The sequence below is a fragment of the Eschscholzia californica genome, unplaced genomic scaffold (genome assembly GCF_041429995.1).
Source record: "Eschscholzia californica isolate CP2 unplaced genomic scaffold, dmEscCali1.0.p SCAF_1, whole genome shotgun sequence".
Lineage (NCBI taxonomy): Eukaryota > Viridiplantae > Streptophyta > Magnoliopsida > Ranunculales > Papaveraceae > Eschscholzia > Eschscholzia californica.
The window spans coordinates 75,480,875-75,502,909 of record NW_028238198.1 but is presented as its reverse complement, the minus strand read 5'-3'; the positions used below and the strand labels follow the sequence as shown (position 1 = coordinate 75,502,909).

General features: G+C 36.1%; 4 protein-coding genes across 5 annotated transcripts; 2 read left to right on the top strand and 2 right to left on the bottom strand.

Annotated features, from left to right (window-relative positions):
• The first annotated feature begins 3 nt into the window (after nucleotides 1–3).
• On the top strand, nucleotides 4–2,685 carry LOC147569175 (uncharacterized). Of its 2 annotated transcripts, none has more exons than XM_086655612.1 (7): nucleotides 4–115; nucleotides 230–289; nucleotides 563–587; nucleotides 1,267–1,344; nucleotides 1,493–1,597; nucleotides 1,676–1,795; nucleotides 2,485–2,685. In XM_086655612.1, the coding sequence occupies exons 2-6, from the start codon at nucleotides 285–287 to the stop codon at nucleotides 1,790–1,792; spliced, it is 330 nt and encodes a 109-aa protein (XP_086511738.1). In that variant the 5' UTR covers nucleotides 4–115; nucleotides 230–284; the 3' UTR covers nucleotides 1,793–1,795; nucleotides 2,485–2,685. The 2 variants fall into 2 exon arrangements, with proteins under 2 accessions (XP_086511738.1, XP_086511739.1); XM_086655613.1 differs by having other exon boundaries at nucleotides 47–115; nucleotides 234–289.
• Nucleotides 2,686–2,770: 85 nt separating this feature from the next.
• On the bottom strand, nucleotides 2,771–6,787 carry LOC147569174 (UDP-glucuronic acid decarboxylase 2-like). The gene is made up of 7 exons (XM_086655611.1): nucleotides 5,894–6,787; nucleotides 5,634–5,781; nucleotides 4,310–4,389; nucleotides 4,093–4,176; nucleotides 3,865–3,939; nucleotides 3,384–3,476; nucleotides 2,771–3,250 (listed from the first exon to the last, which is right to left on the bottom strand). Exons 1-7 carry the CDS (start codon nucleotides 6,548–6,550, stop codon nucleotides 3,005–3,007), a joined length of 1,383 nt encoding a protein of 460 aa, XP_086511737.1. The 5' UTR covers nucleotides 6,551–6,787; the 3' UTR covers nucleotides 2,771–3,004.
• Nucleotides 6,788–14,594: 7,807 nt separating this feature from the next.
• Nucleotides 14,595–16,820, bottom strand: LOC147569173 (uncharacterized). Its single transcript, XM_086655620.1, has 3 exons — nucleotides 16,512–16,820; nucleotides 16,321–16,411; nucleotides 14,595–14,927 (listed from the first exon to the last, which is right to left on the bottom strand). The coding sequence occupies exons 1-3, from the start codon at nucleotides 16,579–16,581 to the stop codon at nucleotides 14,789–14,791; spliced, it is 300 nt and encodes a 99-aa protein (XP_086511746.1). The 5' UTR covers nucleotides 16,582–16,820; the 3' UTR covers nucleotides 14,595–14,788.
• A 1,888-nt stretch (nucleotides 16,821–18,708) lies between these two features.
• Nucleotides 18,709–19,230, top strand: LOC147569172 (uncharacterized). The gene has a single exon (XM_086662134.1). The coding sequence runs from the start codon at nucleotides 18,709–18,711 to the stop codon at nucleotides 19,228–19,230; it is 522 nt and encodes a 173-aa protein (XP_086518260.1).
• Nucleotides 19,231–22,035: the final 2,805 nt, after the last annotated feature.

Here is a 22,035-nt window from a genome sequence, read left to right as displayed (position 1 = left end):
CCCAACCCGGACCGGCTTGATTTATAGCCCTAATAATAATTTTGCATTTTCTCTTTTTGAGGAGGGAGGACTAAGAAGCGCGAACTTACAAAACCCTAATTAACCCCTTAACTCTGTAAGTTCAATTCTTCGTTGAAATTGTATTACCTGGAAACTGATTACTAACTAGGGTTAATTTCTTGATCTTCTAACTCTAAGTTATTATACTTAATTTTATTTTTTATATTAGCTAGGTTCAGAGTTGATAGTCAAGAACAAACCCTAGAAAAGTCTTATAGCTGAAGATGAGGTAACCCTTGATTGAATATTTCTCATTTCTATTCTTTAGCTGCAAAATATTTTGATTTTCATACAATTTCTTAGGATTTTTAGCTAAAATAATTGGAATTATTGAACTGAATTTTTTTTTTTTTGCTTCTGAAACTATTTTGATTTTGATCTTCTTCTCATAAATCTTTTTCTATTTTTGTTTGTCAATGATTTCCTTCCTCAGGTTTGTCTACTACCCTTTACTTCTGATTTCTGAAATTACTAATTTCTAGTTTATTGATCATTTTCGCAGTCGGCCTATGGAGGAAGATGCAAATGTAAGTTACTTATACTTCTCTTGCTACTTGTTAATCAATTACTTAAATTTGACTATATGTATTTTGACACTATTTCGAAATGAATGCTCACATTCTGGTTCTGATGATTTCTATCAAAATGAGTTCACTTTGTGAAATGTGAAACTCTCGAATCTCAAAAAAAAAACTTGCTAGGGTTATTTCGGTAGAGAGTTGTAGGATGTACGTTGAGGCGGTAAGTATATATATGGTATGGTTCAATCAGTTTGGACTCCAAATATTTGTACTTCTTTTGGTTTTGGTCTGAGGGTAATCATCATCTAAAATCCTTGGTTTGGAACTTAAATTATAACATGTTTTAAATTAAGTTGATCAAGATGAAATAGTTTTGGAGAGAAGTTGAAGAAACTATCTGGTGATCCGGAGATGCATAAGTGAAGACACTACACAGTATTCGTTAGAGTTGTAATTGTGGAAGAGTTCATCATGCCTCATTAAAACACCCATGTAGCTAAGAATCTAGTATTCTTATAAGTTCAGTGAGATAATTTTCTTCGATTACATATTTTCACCCACTTTCTTCTCACTGTTTATTTGCTTTGGAGTGATTTCATTGGTTTATTTATCTTTTGGTAAACTTATCCGATTATTGGTTCGGAGTTAAAGGTCTCTTTCCTCATCTAAGGTTGCTTTGTGTCAGGGCGGCAAGACTGAGGAAGAGGAATTTAATACTGGGCCACTTTCCGTTCTGATGATGAGCGTCAAGAATAACACTCAGGTAATTATTTTGCTTCTTTATTTTAGAGCCCTTGTATGTGATTAGTGTTATAAGAGCTGCTGTATATGTTCATGAACGAAAAGGTCCTTTTCTGTGACGGCTAAACGGCTTATTTGTTGTGTCTTACCAACTTTTGATGCCCTCTCAGGTTCTGATTAATTGCCGAAACAATAGGAAACTTCTTGGACGAGTGAGAGCCTTTGATCGTCACTGCAATATGGTTCTGGAAAATGTCAGAGAGATGTGGACTGAGGTCAGTTTTGTTAATGAGCTACTTGTTTGTCTCTTTCCGTACTTTATATATTTACTAAAGCAAATGATTTTCATGTAGTTACCCAAGAGTGGGAAAGGGAAGAAGAAATCTCAACCTGTAAACAAGGATAGGTTCATCTCAAAGATGTTTCTCCGTGGTGATTCTGTTATCATCGTTCTTAGGAACCCCAAGTGAAAGGTAATAATCTTTATTTAAGAACCATCAACAGAAGTTAGTTGTTCCTTGGTGTTGAGAATAGTAGAATACTAATCGAAAAATATTTCATCTCACTTTTCCCTCTTGACCAGTTTAAAGTGTTCCTTTTTGTATAGAATGTGGATTATCGAAATACAAGTCATTAGACTTGGATTTGCTTTAATCGTGGACCCTTTCACATCTAAGAATGCTTATTAACGGGACTATATATATATATACTATCTAACCACTTCAAAGTGATTCTACTCTCACAAATACATGATCTAAGAAGTAAGAATTAAGAAGGTAAGAATGATCTAAGAAATTACAAATCTAATGTTCAAATTATCACCACTTTGAAACGATTCTACTCTCACCAATGACCGAACATGTGGTACTTTCCATTGTGTATATGAGGTATCTTAAAACATACTTGAGCGAAATCATTGAGGGTGTTGGGTAGAGCGTAGAGATGATCCCAAGGGCTGATTTCTGGCTGATTTTGGCATATTGTTGGATTTTGTTCTATTCCGATTTGCTATTGATGAACTTTAAATGCAGTTAGCCGCTAGAGTAAGGCTTCCCCTGCCTATGGGAGAGATGTTATCTCTTGGTCTCAATCTAAGGGAGAGAAAAACAAGTACTCCGAATGATATTGATTGGACTATAACGAAGTGACATTTTCGTTACAGGTGTAGCTGGATAACTGAGACGCTGATAAATGCGAAACATTTTGCTGAGATGGAGACAGGAGAGAGGCTCAGTAGGAACTTTTTGTTACTGCTTCTTTTGGGTTGTGAACAGAATCTGTAGGAGTTGGTGAAAAACTTTATGAACCAATCACTTGTAAAATACGTTTCAACAGATCTTAAAGCACCATATGTTCAAGATTACATTATCTGTTTTTCTTTTTGTGTTTCTTTTTAGCAATGTTGTAAGACCTGGACCCGATTTACCATTAACAAGGAGGAGCTCGACTGGATCTTCCAATTATGCCATCTATAATGATGATTTGATATTGAAAACAAAGTAACCAACACTGAAATTCAAAGAAGGGGGGAAAATTATGAAGGTGCAAATAACATAACAAATGAGAAAAAAAAAAAACTAAATTCCGGAGATATCTATGTGAAACTTGGTAAGAGAAAAAAGGAAATTATTCTGCTGCTGCCTGTGTCGTAAAAGAGGTGTTTATTCTTCTGTTTAATAAATTCAAGAGGAAGTGGTGGTTGTAATGGAAGGGTCGGAGGAGGTAGAAGAAGCATCCTTATGGTCGCCAAAGATGCGCTGACGGAAGTTGGAAACCATGAGAGGAAGACCGTTTCTGAGAGAGACCTTGGGTTCCCAGCCTAGGAGTTCCTTGGCCTTTGAGATGTCTGGTTTTCTCTTGTGTGGGTCGTCTTCTGTGTTGGGTCTGAACTCTATCTTTGCATTAGGGTCTATGGTCTCCTGCACAACCTGCACTCACCCACATACCATGATCAGAGAAAAAGAGAGGGGGAGAAATGGTATAAATGCACGGCTACGACCCTAATGGCCAGTTGGTTCGTTCGCGAGAGAGTCGTTTTTATTGTATAGAATATGTAATTACCTGGGCAAGCTCCATCATTGTGAATTCTCCAGGGTTACCAAGATTGAAAGGTCCAATATGTTCCCCATCCATCAATCTCATTAGACCCTCTACCTGTTACCATCACAAAGTAATATACTTGTCAAATAAAGTACCTGAGCACTTTCCTTCCTACCTAAAGTCCAAATTTGACATTTTTATTTATACATTATCCCACCTCTTATAGTCTCACCTTCCCTCAGAGTATATATTATTATTTGAAGAGTCCAAAATCAAAGCCATGTATAAAGAATAATTATATATTTGTCACCAAACTTGTCGTTGACACGGTAAAACTCACTGTGTATAGTTCATCTAAGCCCTATTATGTTGTCACGGCTGGGTAGCATTAGTTATGTACCTACCATTGACTCTGATATAAACGAAAGGGTATTTGTTTTAAGGTTTTTATTACCAAATCAGAAACATATTGAAAACGTATTTGTTTTAAGGTTTTTATTACCAAATCAGAAACATATTGAAAACTCCTTGTTTGTTTTCCATCTCCATAGACGGTAAGTGGTTCCTTCCTTAGTGCCTGCAACAAAAATATTATAAGACCATCTTCATTTACTAAGCAAATACAAAGAATATTAATATTTAGCACAAACGGAAAATAGATGTTAACCTCAAGCATCCTGTTACATTGAGAAAATAAGAGAAAGAAAAAGTATGTTTTGAGAATCCGAACCTGAGCAACAAAGTTACTAACGACACGACCATCATCGATGCACATACGAGGTCCATAGGTGTTAAAGATCCTAGCAATTCTTACCTGCCATGATATATTCATTTATTTTTGTATTTTAACCAATTAAAAGTATCCGCTTAAATGATACAAGTGAAAATCGTAAGTTATCGAATTAACTAATAACATAAATTTATTAAATAAAGGATTAGAATATCACCTCAACACCGCTGCCTCTATGATAATCCATAGTCAAAGTTTCAGCAGTACGTTTTCCCTCGTCGTAACAACTCCTAACACCTGTAACCCACCAATGTCAAATGTCAGCACTCAAATCTTAATTTACCAATGTCATATCCAAGTTAGATAAAGACATCCCACCTATTTGACCGAACACCATGAAAATTTGAGTAATTACATGAACCTCAAATCGAAGTAATCTGTGGTTTTGTGACGACTGTCATACGAGAATCTCCTAAAACTATACTGTATAATTTTCCTAACATGCTCCGTTATGTCGATAAAACCTGATACTCATTTGTCATATGCCATAATAATTATATTTTATATTTGTTAAAAGTGAAAACTCTGTGGTTACCAAGATCCTAAAATCTGTCACAAAATTGGAAAATTTACTTTGTCAACCCATTCCCAACATTTTCAAGGAAAAGAATAAACAAGTTAAATGCCATAAAAGATTAAAAGTCATTGTTATTTCCCCTAAAGTTTTTTTTTAGTTGAAATCCTGAAATTACTTCAAAAGGAGAAATTCCTAAACCACAACACTAAATCAAATCTTTTCTTACTCAACCTTGATACTTGCTAGAGAGCATTATCACCACCTTCATTAATGCCCTAATCCTAATAAAGACAAATTCATTTAGGTAAACCACCCAATAAATGTAATGCAAACCGAAAAAGAAAAAATTATAATTACACTATGCTCGAATATCTGATCTAAAAACTCTTGTATCTAATTACAATTTTCCACAAATATGTATCGCAAAATTACGAAAAAAAAAAAAAGGTTTGATTACTAGGAAAATTGTTTCTATTTACAATTAAAAAAAATTGTTTCTATTTTCACCATTTCAAATTCGAAGTGATTCTAAAATTTTTAACTAGATGACAAGAATTTATCTAATAGGAAGATTGGAATCAGAGGGCATTGGGAACACGTGAGAAAGCTTTAATGGCGGGGGATATTCAAAATTGAGATCTCTTAAAGAGACCCTCAATTTCAGGAAGATTGTAATTTTGGTCAATACGCATGCGACATATCTTAGATATACTCTAATAAAAATTACTAACGTACGCGGAATTTTCTCAAAGTAACGGAAATCACACCAACCACCACTACCGGCATTTATACTCAAATCGAAACCCCAGAACCCGGCCGGCCCATATCAAAATATGGTCTTTGTTGTTAACCCACAACTAACCTAGGTTGAACAATTAAACAGAGGTGCTATTCACCCACATTGAAATAAGGTCAACAAATTGAAACCGTGAAAGAGAAAGACACTTGTAGTTTAGTAACTTACCGATGGGGTTAACATTACCCCAGTAGGTTTCCACCTGAGGATGTTGAAGTGGGTCACCGTACACTTCACTAGTGCTAGTCAGCAAAAACCTGGCACCAATTCTCTTTGCTAATCCGAGCATATTCAACGTTCCGACCACATTTGTCTTGTAAGAAACCCTAGAAGTCAAGGAAAAAAACAGAGATATCTAGATAGAGAAAATTAAAAATAAAAATTGAAATCTAGAGAGAGAGAGAGAAAGTGAAAATGAAAAAGGATATAATAGTCTTGATAGGATTGAATTTGTAATGAACAGGTGAAGCAGGACAAGCAAGATGATAGATCTGATCAACTTCTAATAATAAAGGTTCAACAACATCATGTCTAATAAGTTCAAATCTAGGGTTTTTAAAATGATGCATAACATTTTCTTTCCTTCCAGTAAAGAAATTATCAACAACAATAACACTATCACCACGATCAATTAATCGATCAACAAGATGACTACCAACAAATCCAGCACCACCTGTTACAACAATTCTTAATCCTTTTCTTTTTAAACCTAAAGGAATTCTTCCACCACCAGATTGAATACCAAATCCACCATGATTTTCAGAAACAATTCTTTGATGAGCTGTTAATAATTGAGTAGTTGATTCGGTATTAGGGAAATAAGATTCAGAATCATAATAATGATCAAAATGAGAAGAAGAAGAAGAAGAACGAGAAGAAGAAGGTAATAATGAGAAGAATAAAGAAGCAACTGCGATTCCGACGAGAATGAAGATTAATCGTTGTTCACGAAGAACGTAACGAATTGGACGAGTTAAAGAGATGAAAGAAGATTTGTTTTGTTTACGAGAATAAGATTCTGGAATTGTTTGATCAGTTTCGTTTTCATCATGACCACCTCTTCTGTAAATCAATTCAGAAGACATTTCTAGAGAGAGAAAGTAGAGAGAGAAGAAAATAGGGGGGAGGACGTTACTTAGGGGGGTTTAAGTAGAAGAAAAGAATTACATAAAAGCAATCGGCGTCAAAGGCGCATCTGGCTGTGCAAGAATTCGCGCCAGCAAATCACTTCCTGGCGCGTGAATGAAGCTCCGTTTCCTTCTTTTCTTTTCTTGCTTTATTTCGTTCTAGGCAATTAAAATGTGTTTCTTCACTTTTTACCCTCTTATTTTCGCATTATTACGATAATAAACCAATGAAATGACAAAAAGGTTATATTATATGCGCACTGATAATCTAAAAATTGAGCTAAATTTGGTAAACTTATATATTAGCTCGAATTGTAGAATGATCGTGATAATGTAACTTACGATGGAGTATTAAGAATTGGAAACTTATTTAAGTTAAATATTTTATGGTAAATTTACCAATTATGTCATTTCAAATACCATCATTAATGTATAAATCTTTTGTATTTGCAAATCTTGCTATCTATTGCTAGAATTTACTGGTAAGCCTTTTATATCAAGATTCTGAAGTGAAAGCAAATTGGTTCATTCTTTTTTAGCTCCCAATTTGTGACTAGCTAATCGACTATTTTGTTCTTCATCTGTATCTGGAAGTTCGTTTCAGATTTCATGTGTCGGACAACTCGTTTTAACCTACAACTTATGATAAATTTACTAGTTATGTATTTGTCGCATTTTTGTAAATTAATTATTGTTTTTTCCTTCTTATTTTTAATTTTTCTTGGCTTTTGGTATAGGAAGAGCACTATTTAGTAAAGGCAGTGCGTTAGAAATGTCAATTAATGGATTTGCTCTTCCTTTACCAAATTAGTTTAAGGAGGGCGTTATAAGGATCATTTAATAAATAGTGCCAAAATAGAAGGACTTAAATAAAAATTAATAGGAAATCTATTTTATTTTGTTCACTTGTAGTTTCTCTTACATAAACAACCAAAACCCTAATATCGTCACTACTATCAACATTACCATTAGTATTAAAAAACTTGCAAAGTTTACCATCACTATAGTCTTAGTTTCGAGCTTTTAATGATGCCTCAAGATCTCATGGATGAGGAACCACCGTTAATGAACCTACACCAAGAAAGTAGATTCCTTTGACTTAAACGTAGACATCGACTTAAACGAAACCATCGACTTAAACGAAGTTATCGACTTAAACAAAGACATTTATAATGAATATAATATGTCTCAGGTAAAGAAATATCATTTTCTTGTCTTCCTCTATGTTTGAACAAACGTTTTAGGGTATTAGGTCGTTTTTTTTCGTAATGAATTTTCGGTTGAATCGACCGAAAAAAAAACAACAAATTTCGGTAGGGTCGGCTGAAAAAAAACAACAAATTTCGATCGTAACGGCTGAAAAAGATGACAAATTTCGGTTGGGTCGATTGAAAAAGATAACAAATTTCGGCCGGCCCGCTGAAAATAGTAATAAATTTCGGCTGAGATAGCTGAAATTAGTCTGTTTTTTCAACCGCTCTGACCAATTTTTTTTAAAAAATTCAGTTGGTATTCATGAATTTTTATTTTTTTTATGTAAATGTCACTTATATATTTTTCGAGTTACATCCTTGTTTGTATTCTTCATTGCACTATTGATACTTGAAATCTTCAAAAGTTACTTTAATTAGTGTTAAAACTGAAAACTCTAAAAATTTATGGAGAAATCAAGCAATAACAAGAATTACAAACTCTCTATGGAGATGAGTGTTGTGTTAGTCATCTAGGGTAGATTTCTATATCTATATCACTCTTTTTGATAGAATCAAACAGATTTAGGGTTTTTCTACTTTTCAGGATGTTTATCTATCTTCTCTCTCTTTGAATTGATCGAAGGTTTTAGATCGAACAGGATTCTCTCTTCTCTTTCGAAGGTTTTTAGTCGAACAGGAGGATACTCTCTTCTCTCTCTTTTGGTCCAAAATAGTTTGATGGGAGGGACCAAAGTATAAATTTGGGATATTTAAAAAAAAATGTTTATCCCTCTCTATTCTAAAAAGAGTGCTCTCCCTATCTAATGCACTGCCTTTGCTAAAAAATGCTCTTCCTATACCAAAACCCTTTTTCTTTTGTCATTCTAATTGTATCGGAAAGGGTGCTGCTAAAAACACCGGGCCAAACTATTGTTAGCAGGCGGCTCTATAAGCACGCGGCCCAACTATCACAAATTCTATTCGCGTCGTGGTATATGTAAGCACCCGGACGCCCCTTCCCTCTAAGTCTCTCACACTGCCACACATCATCTCTCGTTCATTAAAACGTTTTAATGTTCTAATTTCTTCTTAGATCGTAGGGTTATTTTTGTAACTAGTGCTAATCTTAAAAGTATAACTGGTTTTACTACATCCCTTTGCGTGGTTAAACAGTCTATAATTGGGTTTGCCCTAATTCGGTTAAACTTCAACACCAATATATCAAAGTCAATGAGATGATATATCTACTCTAAATGGTTCTCATTCTTAGAACTTTCCCTCTTTAAGACTAAAATATTATGCAACTAAAACTCATAGAAAGATTCCGATTCTGTTTGGTTCTCACCAAACTCAATTATATTTTCATTTGGCTATACTGTTTATTGTTAGCCCATCAATATCATACTACTACAATCCATATTCGATATTCCATATATGAGTCTGAATCCCTTAATATAATATATTGAAAAGAGTCAATTAGATGGAATCTTAATTAACACAAAACGTTCTGATGCATATGACGATCAACAACCTATTAATACCAAACTCAATTGCCCCGTTAACTAACTTATTCAACATTCGATATGATAGGGCTGTTGGGCTAAACCGGGGCAATCATAAGATAAAGCATAGGTACCATAATTGATCAGAGTCCACAATTGGGCCGGGGCAGTCTTGGGCCAGTTATATTTTCGGAAAGATATAGGGATCCGAGCATATGTCTAAGATCTTCACAAATATGGAAAATCTACATATATTATACACCCTGCATTTCTTTAAGTGAATAGTAATTTTCACTTTTTGAGGGCTAAGCAAAGTGAATGATAAGGTAATTCAAATAGTAAACCAACTTTTAGTTCTTTAAATAAAGTTAGTTGCTTAAAAAGAAGAAAATTATGAAAATGTAGCTTGGCTAGTTTGACTCTAAATTTGTTTCATTAACTTATCATCTTCTTGGACTTTCCAATTATATGGATCCAAAGTTGACTTCCTATGTTAAAAATTTCAATCTAGTTACCCTAATTGTAGAAGGAAATAGGTATCTCTAGAACACATAATGTATTTTTAGATTTTAAATCACACTTTACGTATTATCGAAAAGAAGTAGGTCTAACCATTAATTTTAGGGAAGTTTTATAGGGTCTCCCCATTTTTGTTAAAAGGCCTCCCCATGAACCATTTCACTTGAGAAATAATCATTAAAGGGGGGCCTTTTAACAAAAATGAGGGGGCCCTATAAACTCCCTTAATTTTATAGTCTGGTGGATATCAATGTTATTTCCCCAAGGAGGTTGACAAGGGGTTTGACATAATGATGAGGTGGATGCATTTCATAACTAAAAAAGTGTGTGACCCAAATCTGAACTGTTTAAATCGGACGACTCAGATTTAAACAAATTTTTCATCCACTTTCTTATTTATGAAAGGCATCCACCTCATCATTATGTCAAACCCCTTGTCAAACTCCTTGGGAAAGTAGCATCACCGGTTCTTTAATTTGGTTTTCTGGTTCACAAGGTTCAGATAAAGTATGACTAATCTAAATAACTAACTCAGATTATGAAGTTGATAATAACTTTTTGAAATTACTACAAATCGAATGAGGGAATGGACGAAAGGCTCAAATTTGGGCCCCAAAATAAGTAATAGTCAACAGAAGTCAATGGTGGTCATGGTGTATCTAAGGTGTAAAGGAAGTGTAGAAGAGGTGTAAATATATGTGTTGTATTTTAGATAAAGTGTGGTCTGTCACACTAGATCAAGACTTGTAACAACCTAATAACCGTCTCTAACAACCCTAACAAACTTCTCTAAGTTTGTCTATATAATGTAATATCTCTAAAATCAATACAAGGTTTTCTTCATTCGTTTATGGTATCAGAGCCCTAGAGCTCACAAGCGAAAACCGATCCTTCTTCTTCTTCTTCATCTTCTCTCTACTGTTTCTCTCACTAGATTTCTCGAAATCATCTTCATCTTTCTCGTCTTCTAAACTCTCTCTCTCTCTCTCTCTACAAAATCAAGTAATTTTCTGATTCAAGCATGGATTATCCAAAGATTAATTCAGTCCCAATCAATTCAATGGCTAATGCTATACCAATTAAGCTCCAAGGTGATAATTACATCGCCTGGAAATCCCTATTTCTCCCTATACTCAAGAAATACAAAGTTCTTGATCTGGTCGAAGGCACAAGACCGTGTCCCTCTCAATTTGTTGATGATGATTCTACAACTGTTAGTTCATCATATATTGAATGGATCGAAGAGGATCAATCTCTTCTAATTTGGTTGAATTCAACACTTTCAGACTCAATAATTCCATATGTTGTTGGTATAACTACTTCAAGAGATCTATGGTTAAGTCTTGAAGAAAACTTCTCATCCTCTTCTACTGCTCATGTTCTTCAGTTACAGAACAAATTAAGAGAAATAACTAAAGGAAATCAATCAGTTTCAGAGTATCTAGGTCAAATTAAGAAGATCACTGATGGTCTTGCAGCAGCTGGTTCTCCTTGTTCTAAAAATGAAGTTATTATTACTATGCTAAGAGGTCTTCCATCTGAATTTGATGCCTTCTCTGCTGCTATAAGAGTAAGACATCCTCCTGTTACTATTAATGAATTACATAATCTTCTTGTTAGTGAAGAAATTACTGTTTCAGATAGGATCAAGAGTACCTCTAATTCAGTTAGTCAAGCATTTCTAGTCTCATCTAATCGAAATAGCTCATCTAGAGTTTACTATGATAATAAGAAACCTCAAGGAAGAGGTAGTGGTCGTGGTAATTTTCAATCTTACTCACATCCACAATCTAAGCCAAATCAGCCAAATCCAAATGCAAATTCACACAAAAATCAGTACAGTTCAAGCAATTCAGTCAATCCTTTTTCTGATAAGCCACCTACTAGATGTCAAATATGCAACAAATTAGGACACAGTGCCTATAAGGTTTTCTTCATTCGTTTAATAAGAGCCAGTCCATCAATGTCCGAAATTGTAAAGCAAGTCCAATGCGTAAGAAGCCTATATAAAACTACGAAACACCCTTGAGATTTTATTAAATTTACGAATGCTGCCGCTGAAATTTACCCGGAAAACGCGAAAATTTTAGAAAATTTCGGAAGTTGCGTGTGTCACGAAGTGAGTTGATCTGACCGTTGCAGCTGCCTTGTCCCATCTCCCATAAATTTCTCCCCCACGCCTCTGAGAGGTTAATTTCAAACTAAAAGAACCAACCACCACCTTAGTACTTTGTTTTGGGGCCACGTAGTGACATTGACTCATTTTTTTTCTCCTTAGGGCGTGCAGTCAAGTAAGTGTCACGCTCAACAAAAAAAAAAAAAGAGTAAGTGTCACGTTCTAAATAATAATAGTAAGAGTTGCCAATCCAAGGGCGGCTTCCTCAGTTTTTCTTTTTTTTTTGGCAAGAGATTCTAATTCTATTAAGAACCAAACTTTCAACTCCTTTAAATTAGTCAAGTGATTCTTCTACTAATAATGATTGAGAAGGGTTGCATTTAGACAAAATAAATACCTAACTCCAGTCTTAACTATTAATAGTCAATGTCTCAGCAGTTTCACCATAAACCTAACCTGAATTACTGGTAATGCAAATTAGATGTGGTATATCTCCTAACTACAACTTATTTTTTCTCATCTTGGGCCTACTTATCCAGAGTACAACTAGTTCAAACAAGATTATCAACATAGTAATCCATGATGAAAGATTATTCTTAAAAATCATTCTTCATCTTTGGATTGAAATTAAAGTTGTTTGACAAAACTTCAAGTCCCTTCTTTGTGATCTATAATTAAGTATAAAAGTTATAAGATGATTAAAAAGTACAAAAAATGTAATTTGTAATCAAGGATACGTTTGTTTCTTGCCTTTTGTGTGAACTATGTAGCTCAATTGATTCACAAACCATCCTCTTCTCGTTGCAATTGGTTAAGAAAATCTTTCGTTATTCAAAACTTATTTTATGCATTTTCAGATGCATATTCAGACTTGGAATGTACAAGTACACGAATATCTACTAGCCACCCTAGTTGTTTGATCTTCGGAAAAGTAGCCTATTGAAAATGACTTACAAGCCGTTTAGTGGATGATTTTTTTTTTTTGCAGAGGTCAGATCTAAATTTCACTTCTTTCTTTTTTTTTTTTGCATAAATCAACAGGCTTTAAGGGACCTGAATCCATGAGAAACACAAAAGTAAAAATAAAACTAAGCAACAAAACGTATTCTCACGTGGGACATCAGGCATACCCAATGAAACCACATACACTAAGAAGGAACAAAAAGCAAAAAGACCACAACAACTTAGCTCAGTCTCTGACTAACAATACCAAGTTTCTCTTAAATCAACTTTTGAAATTCTGGCCCAAGGTCCAGCGGCCCAAGCTCTTCCTCTCCCTGAATAGGTCTGGTACGAGCTAGAAGATCAGCAACTTGGTTAGTCTCTCTGAAAACATGAACTATCCTGCAGTCAGAAAACTGCTGCGCCTTGCTGATCCCCACAAGAAGAAACCTGGGCTGCCATGGAGGCACTAAAGTGTTGCTGGACAGCAAAGAGCAAAACGACTTAGAATCAATTACTATAATAAGCTTGCTAAACCCATACCTAGCTGCAAGAGATAGCCCCTTCTCAATACCCTGGAGCTCATAATGCAAGATAGGAAGTGGCTTTGCTGCCCCTCTAGCTGCCACTATCACATCTCCACCATGATCATGCAAAACATATTAGCCAGCAGACTCCTTACATAAAGATCCATCAGTGTTAAGCATGATATACCCTGCATCAGGTTTCAATCATTCACACAATGTGACTCTGACCTTAGCAAATTCAAACTTCAAATTCAAGTTGAGAGCCACCTTCCTGCTCTTAGGGTCATTGGCCTTCACTTTCAAGTCAGTACACTTCATCCTAATATTAGCAACAATTCTTCTAACAATCTCTGAACCATGCTCAGTCTTATGAGAGAAAATCCTTCTATTTCTCTCCAACCAGATATGGCATACAAAAGCATTAAATGCTAGCTTACCAATCAATGTCACCATATCATTCCCTTGAAAGAATCTCACAAGCCATTCCACTTCCTGGTCCCAGACCAACATAGAAATTTTATGGACAACAAGAAGATTCAAAATAGCAGTCCAGACAGATTTAGAGAAGCTGTACTCAAACAACAAATGATGAACATCTTCCTCACCCCTACAACAAAGCACACAGGTTGCTTATCTTTGGTCTTCGAGGCCTTTCTCGTAGCCACCCAAGTGATAAAACTGTGCCTAGGGTTATGGTGCGAGAACCAAACAATGCTATGCCAATTAACCACCTCACTGACCTTTCTAAGAGCTGCATAAATTTCTCTCATAGTATACACCCCAGAAGGCCCATCGGTCCTGATTCTTTCATCCACACAACCATCATGAATATGAGAATATCCACCTCAAGAAGTCTCTCAACTTGAATTTGAAGTTTGAATTTCTGATCTAGACGGTTGGTCCAGATCAAGAAAGGACCACAGACTCGAATCCAGCCCTTAACCCTCAAAGTTGACCTTCTGTTGAGACAATCCATATTTCGACTCATAGTCAATTCCAAGTCAGACTTAATATACTACAACCCTCTGTAAAAAAAAAACAACAAGGGGCCCTACCCCATAAGGCCTGCCCACAGTTAAGAGTACTTTCGGCAACAGTTTTCAAGCTCAAAGTTCGTTTGAGAATTGAGGTGATCACTTTTTGGTGCTTTCAAACACTTAGGGATGCTTACGAGTTTCAACAGATAAAAATGAAGACAGATAATGGTTCTGAATATAAAACATAAACAACTTTAAAGCTAAACTTCTACTCTGCATACAAGAGAGTCACTACTAGAAAGAAAGAGTGTTTTGGTACAACTTCAAGTATAAGTGAAAGTTCACTCCATAAATTATAGCAACTAGTCTTAGTAAAGGTTGTCAGAACATATTTGCAAGTTCATTTCATCTTCTTCTTCCTCAATCCTTATGGGTGTTACGTTCCATTGGTGGAAGGAACTTGGCGTATCGTTCTGCCTTTGCTCCTGACTGATGTTCATAGTACTCAACAACTGCAGCCCCAGCCAAGGCAGCTAGTGTAAGAGCTTGTGCATGCAACCTGTATTCAAACAACATAAAACAGCCAAAAGTTAACATATATAACATATCAGATATTAAGGTTGTAGCTCTGTTTTTACATATAATATGTACCACCAAAAAAACCCCGATCAGACGAGTCAGGCTAGGAGTACATAAGCAGTATATTGTATTAAGAAGCAAATGCAAAAACCCAAACTTGGGAACTACTAATGCTTGAAAAAAATGAGTTTAGTAACAGGCAAGGTTTTATGCGTTCCATATTACTAAGGGATGAGAGCACAACAGTCAAACATCGGGTTACTGCTCAAACAAAGAATTTAGGTTTTCACTAGATTTCGAAGCATCTTAAGAAGCACACTCGAATTACGGAATTGATCAACATTACAACCTATACTACTCATTCTGGAGAAATAGAAGTACTTACCAAGAATCGGGCGACTTTATTGAGAAAAATAATTTGGAAGGAAGCTGTATTAACTAAGTATGACCATTGTAGTAACCAACCCACTGAGAATCGATGATAACATAAGCCGGCCTGACTAACACACAAGTGATCCCTCAAGCCAGTTCAACTCATAACTTAATCCAAATGCAGCGAGACACCAGTAATACTTAGCGGTTGCATTTCTTAATGCAGGATTTGATGTCATGAATGACCTTCCCTCCGAATCTCCCAGGAGTGAGACTTGTACCATTTCAACACCGAATGCTTCTTACTTTTGAAAGGTGCAACGATACCAAACTAGACTTAAAGAAGGACTCACCTTGATCTCTTCATTGGCAAGTCTTTTTGTATAGAGTCTATAGACCCAATGCGAAGATCAATGAAGTGGTGTCGTAGCAAATCTCCCCACATTCTAACACATATTGCCCTTTGCACATACATATGTAAGTGTGCGATCGGGTCGGACACCCACATGCAATTTCCTCATTAGACTAGAATGAGCAGGCAAATTACTAAGCTGTGAGAACAATTTTGAGAGCCCATTTTCTGCTCTAGCTTACCTAAACATCCGGGCAGATCTGGCATCGATATTTCAGGGTTCGGCGGCTTTGGAGAACAATAATAAAGTATGCAATAAAAATCTAAATCCCCTAATGTATTGTAATTGCATTTAACCTAGCTGCATTTCTCAGGCAAAGATTCTAAATAATCAATGGAGCAGAAAAAGAAACAGAACAGAATTCTAATGCTAATACAAAAAAAGAAAAATCACAACTTCACATTTTATCGATCTGATGAAGTTTCCTACACATAACAGACATGAAACCCTAATATAATTCCTTCTCCTTTCGCCTTCATTGTACCCATTTATGCCAATTGATAATCAATCATTCAAAGATAAAATGCACAAATCACAAGAAAAAACAAACAGAAACCCTAAAATAAGAAAAGGGAGAAGAATACACACCTAGCGTGAATAATCCTGACGCTAGTCTTCATGTTAGGTTGTGACCAATTGTAAGCGATCGAACCCGCTAGTCCACTAAGCCATAGACAACCTTAAAGATAGATAGATAGACAGAGAGAGAGAATTAAATATCAAAATTGTAAATCGAATTTGAAGGGGGGAAATGAGTAAAGTCAATTAGTTAACAATACCTACGGTTCGAAGCTTGTGTTCGACGATCCATTCCCTGATCGAATCAACACTGTTCTTACTTTCACCCATTTGTTTGTTCTTCTTCGTTTCAATCTAGAGAGAGAAATTTATATAATTAAAGAAAAGAGAGAGAAAGAGTTGTTTATATTGGGTTTGGGCCTTTTGGGGAAGAGAAGTGAACCAGAAAAGAGAAATCGAATATCAACTCCATATTTATAACTCCTTTTTTGACCGAAAACAAAAATAAACGGTTAGAGATTCGAAAGCACATCCCGAAGCTTAATTAAATATCGTAGATTAACATTAGCGGTCATAAAGGTGTCAAGTAAGAAGTTTATAAAGCTTTATTAAAGAAAACGGGTACCTGAGAAACTGTGGGCCGTCAACTGAAAAAATAAGGGGTTTCATTGAAGTAAACGTAGACACGCTTTTTGCTAAAGTACTTATAAATAACAGGTATCACGTGTTATTTCAGGTGCTCTGCTTCTTTGAGTCTGATAGGAAGATTTAACATTTGTGGCTGGTACCCAGTTGGTCAGTGCATATACTCTGCAATACAGAGGTTCCGGGTTCGATCTACTAGAAGTATAAATCTAAGAATATTGAATTTGGGTATAATAAATAAAGTAGTTTATGTATGTTTCAGGCCATTTCATTCGTCAGTCTATAGGCCATTTAATTCGTCGAGCTTAGGCTCAGTAGTAATTCGGCAGTTATTGTACTTATCACATCGTGTCCATGTCTTGTAACGACTAACGTAAATCGTAGTCGATTTCTCAAAAAAAAAACATCACATATCTGCTTTTAAACTCTAAAGGCCCTCTTCCTTTTTTTCCTCTCACGCGACGCCCCTTCATTCTCGGGGTTTTCCGTGGGTCAGGACCTGAGCAGTCCGACAACCGCAGTCAAGGCAGTCCGTGGACACTGGAGTTGGCCTCAGTTTGTATTGTTTTAAGTCTACCACGGATTTTCTCCAATCCCAATACACTCTAACTTGCCTAATCCAAAAGAAAAAAATGGGTCTAAATAAAAGAGTAGCGCCTAGAGACGCTCCCTCACGTAATCACTGTTGGAATCGGATCAGATTTTGGATCGGTTAAAGTCGTCAAACTCAGAAACGAAGCATGCCATTGCGTTCGTCTCGTCGAGCTCTTAAGTTTAGACTCAAGAATCACTCAAATCCGATTCCGGATGAATGAGATATTCAAGTTTAAAGTTTGATCGATTTTTGGTTGATTTAGGGACTAAATCGCAATAAGGAAAAGTTGGTTTGGGGGCTATTTACGCAAAGAGTACACGTCCAGATCAGACGGCCCAAATCCCAGCCGACACGTCTGTTGCTAAAGAAGTGACCCGTCACTTTACTTTCCAACAGATGCGTCCCTAAAACCCAACAGAAGTGTCCCTTATGAATGCATCTATTCGGAACCTATTTATAGGACCCAAATCAACTCCAAATTTCAATCCGTTTTTTTCAGAGTGTCAAGCATTGTTAGAAGATCATATTAGAGTATCTAAGAGAAAGATTTAGCAGAGTTTTCAAGGAGTTTCATAAGCAAGAAGTTTGGTCCATTTGCATAAGTCAGAGGTTAGTATACTTTCAAGTTCGACTGCTTTCTGATTCGAAGTACCATTGAATCGAAAGGTTAATCGTTGTATCCTGGGAGACAAACGCCGGTAACTGTTTGGTACTATACAGGGCATCAATTGTCTTAAGGAAAGAGGAATACCTCGCCTCGATTAAAAAATTATTCTTCTTCTAATCCTCCGATGTTCTTTTTCTTTTTAGTCTATCTGATTTCTTAATCAAAGACATTCTGATTTTCCAAATCAGAAGTGTGTTGATTTTTTAAAGTAATAAATCAGTAAACACAGAAGGATACAATTCCTCTTTCCGATCTTAAATCGATAGTGAGATTCGACTACGAATCATCTGTTCTGGATAACAGACATTATCGGTTAGAAATACGAAAGATATTGAGTTGTTTTATTCCTTAGTTTTTCTCCATTAATTTGGAAAGAAAGTGTTTTTGATTAATTTACAAATAAAATCAAAGTAGTAACCAGTTTCACCAGTGATTCGGTTATAGACTCGCTGAGTCAACTCGTTGAATCGGTACACCGAAACCAACAATCTTAAGACAATTGATTACTTCGGTATACTGAACTAATTTTCTGTGTAAGACAGAAATAGAGATGGCAATAACTGGTGAAGCCATAACGAAAAGTGTTGGTCCTGTCCATGTCGAAAAACCGGAGAAGTTTAAGGGCATCGATTTTAAGCGATGGGCACAGAAGATGATGTTTTATCTAACCACTTTAGGGTTAGTAAAATATCTGACTGAAGACCAACCAGTCCTTCGAGAAGACGGAGATATCCAACATACTTCGGCCGTAGAGGCCTGGAAGCATAGTAATTTTTTATGTAAGAATTACATTCTGAATTCGTTGGATGATGGGCTTTATAATGTGTATTGTGTTATTGATAGTGCAAAAGAATTGTGGAACACACTACACAATAAATATAAAGCCGAAACTGCAGGAGTGAAGAAATTTATCGTTGGAAGGTTTCTGGACTTTAAAATGGTTGACTCTAAACCAGTCATAACCCAAGTTCAAGAATTCCAAATAATTCTTCAGGAATTAAAGGTCGAATCATTGGTAACAAATGAAGCCTTTCAAGTCCGAGCAATGATTGAAAAATTGCCTCCGGGTTAGAAAGACTTCAAGAATTACCTTCGTCATAAAAATAAAGATATGAGCCTTGAAGAACTTATCCTCAAACTTCGAATAGAAGAGGATAGTCGTACTGCAGAGAAAAAGACAGAGAAGTCTTCAAATGCTCCAAAAGTAAACGTCATCGAAGGGGGACCAAAACTAAAGCGGAAACGCTCGGGCCGTGAAGTGGGCTCAGGAAAGCAGACGAAGAAGAGTTTCGACGGCAACTGCTTCAACTGTGGTAAGAAGGGGCATCTTGCCAAAGATTGTCGTTCTAAAAATGACAAGATCAACAAGAGAAAGAAAGCTAAGCATCAGGCTTCTCTTGTTGAAGATGAAGATGTCCAGAACCTGTGTGCAATGGTTACTGGAATCGAAGATGTGGCTGAAAAGTTTCAGAATATGAACCTGTGTGCGGTTATTTCTGAAGTTAACCTAGTTGAAAATCCGAAAGAATGGTGGATCGACACTGGGGCCACGAGGCACGTTTGTGCAGATAGAGCCATGTTCTCCACTTATACCAAACTTGAAGAAGGCAAGACACTGTTTATGGGAAACGCCGCAACAAGTCAAGTTCAGGGTAAAGGGAAAGTAATCCTGAAGTTCACTTCAGGAAAAGAAGTAACCCTAAATGACGTCCTGCATGCACCAGACATTCGAAAGAATCTTGTGTCTGGTTCGCTCCTTAGCAAGAACGGATTCAAACTTGTATTTGTTTCCGATAATTTTGTTTTATCCAAAAATGGGATGTATGTCGGAAAAGGGTACTTATGTGGGGGGCTCTTTAAATTAAATGTTGCAACTGTAACTCCAAATATTACTAATAAAGAAAAAGCATTAGCTTATGTTGTTGATTCTTGTAATATTTGGCATGAGAGACTAGGTCATGTTCATTATAACTCTTTGAGAAAGTTAATGCACATGGACTTAATCCCAAAGTTTGATATTAATTCTTCGGAAAAATGTCAAACGTGTGTAGAGTCTAAATTGACAAAGACTCCTTTTCATTCTGTGGAAAGAAATACAGAACCATTAGAGTTAATTCACAGTGACATATGTGATTTAAAATTGGTTCAGACTAGAGGAGGTAAAAAGTATTTTATCACCTTCATAGACGATAGTACAAGATATTGTCGCGTTTACTTGCTAAGAAGTAAAGATGAAGCAGTAGAGAAATTCAAAATCTATAAGAATGAAGTTGAAAATCAACTTAATCGAAAAATTAAGATTTTGAGAAGTGATAGAGGCGGAGAGTATGAATCCCCTTTCGCTGAAATTTGTGCCGAAAGCGGCATCATTCATCAGACTACTGCTCCTTATACACCTCAACAAAATGGTGTAGCAGAGCGAAAGAATCGAACTCTGAAGGAGATGATGAATGCATTATTACTCAGTTCTGGATTACCTCAGAACTTGTGGGGGGAGGCAATATTATCGGCCAACTACTTATTAAATAAGTTACCTCACAAGAAAACAGGTAAGATACCTTATGAGTTGTGGAACGGCAGAAAACCATCCTTTAAATTCATTAAAGTGTGGGGGTGTCTAGCCAAAGTCCTGGTGCCTTTACCTAAACGGGTCAAAATAGGACCAAGGACAATAGACTGTATTTTCGTTGGATATGCAGAAAACAGTAGTGCATACAGATTCTTGGTTCACAAGTCTGATATAGAAGATATACATGTGAATACAATCTTAGAATCACGGGAAGCCGAATTCTTTGAAAATATATTTCCATGTAAATCTATATCAGAGGAAAAATCTCTGAAAAGAGTCAGAAACGAAGAAAATACAGAAATCTCTGAAAGAGATAAAAATCTAGTAGAGGACAAGTCGGAAGAGCCTCGAAAGAGTAAAAGGGCAAGGGTAGAAAAAACCTTTGGTCCTGATTTTCTAACCTACATGTTAGAAAGTGAGCCTCTAACATATAAAGAAGCTATGTCAACTCCAGAAGCTCCTTTTTAGAAAGAGGCAGTGAACAGTGAGATTGAGTCCATTATGAATAACCATACATGGGAGTTAGTAGATCTCCCGATAGGTTGCAAACCTTTAGGTTGCAAATGGATCTTCAAAAGGAAATTGAAGACGGATGGATCAATCGACAAGTATAAAGCCAGACTTGTGGCTCAAGGATTCAGACAGAGAGAAGGTCTAGATTATTTCGACACTTACTCTCCTGTTACTCGAATCACATCAATAAGATTGCTAATTGCGATAGCATCTATCCACAATCTAGAAATACATCAGATGGATGTAAAGACAGCTTTCTTAAATGGACAACTGGAAGAAGAGATCTATATGACTCAACCAGAAGGGTTTGTGGTACCCGGCCAAGAGAAGAAAGTGTGTAAGTTAGTAAAGTCGCTTTATGGTTTAAAGCAGGCTCCTAAGCAGTGGCACTTGAAATTTGATCAAGCAATGTTATCAAATGGGTTCAAAATAAATGAATGTGACAAGTGCGTCTACACTAAAGTCACTGTTAAAGGATGTGTAATCCTATGTCTGTACGTAGATGACATGCTTATTATGGGAGATAATATAGATGTCATAAAAACAACTAAGCAAATGTTGTCGAAGAATTTTGACATGAAAGACTTAGGTAGGTGATGGGCCTAAAAAGTTACCCTAAATAGGTCACCACCCGCAAGTATACGGGCGTCAAGTAATAGTTCCGGTAAGACCGGTTCGTTCCTCAGAGACTAAGTCAATCTATTCTGACTCCTATAACTAATTTGGATTTACTTTTGAAATTGATTTTTTTGTGATGAGACGATAAAAATAACAAACTTGATTAAAACAACGGAA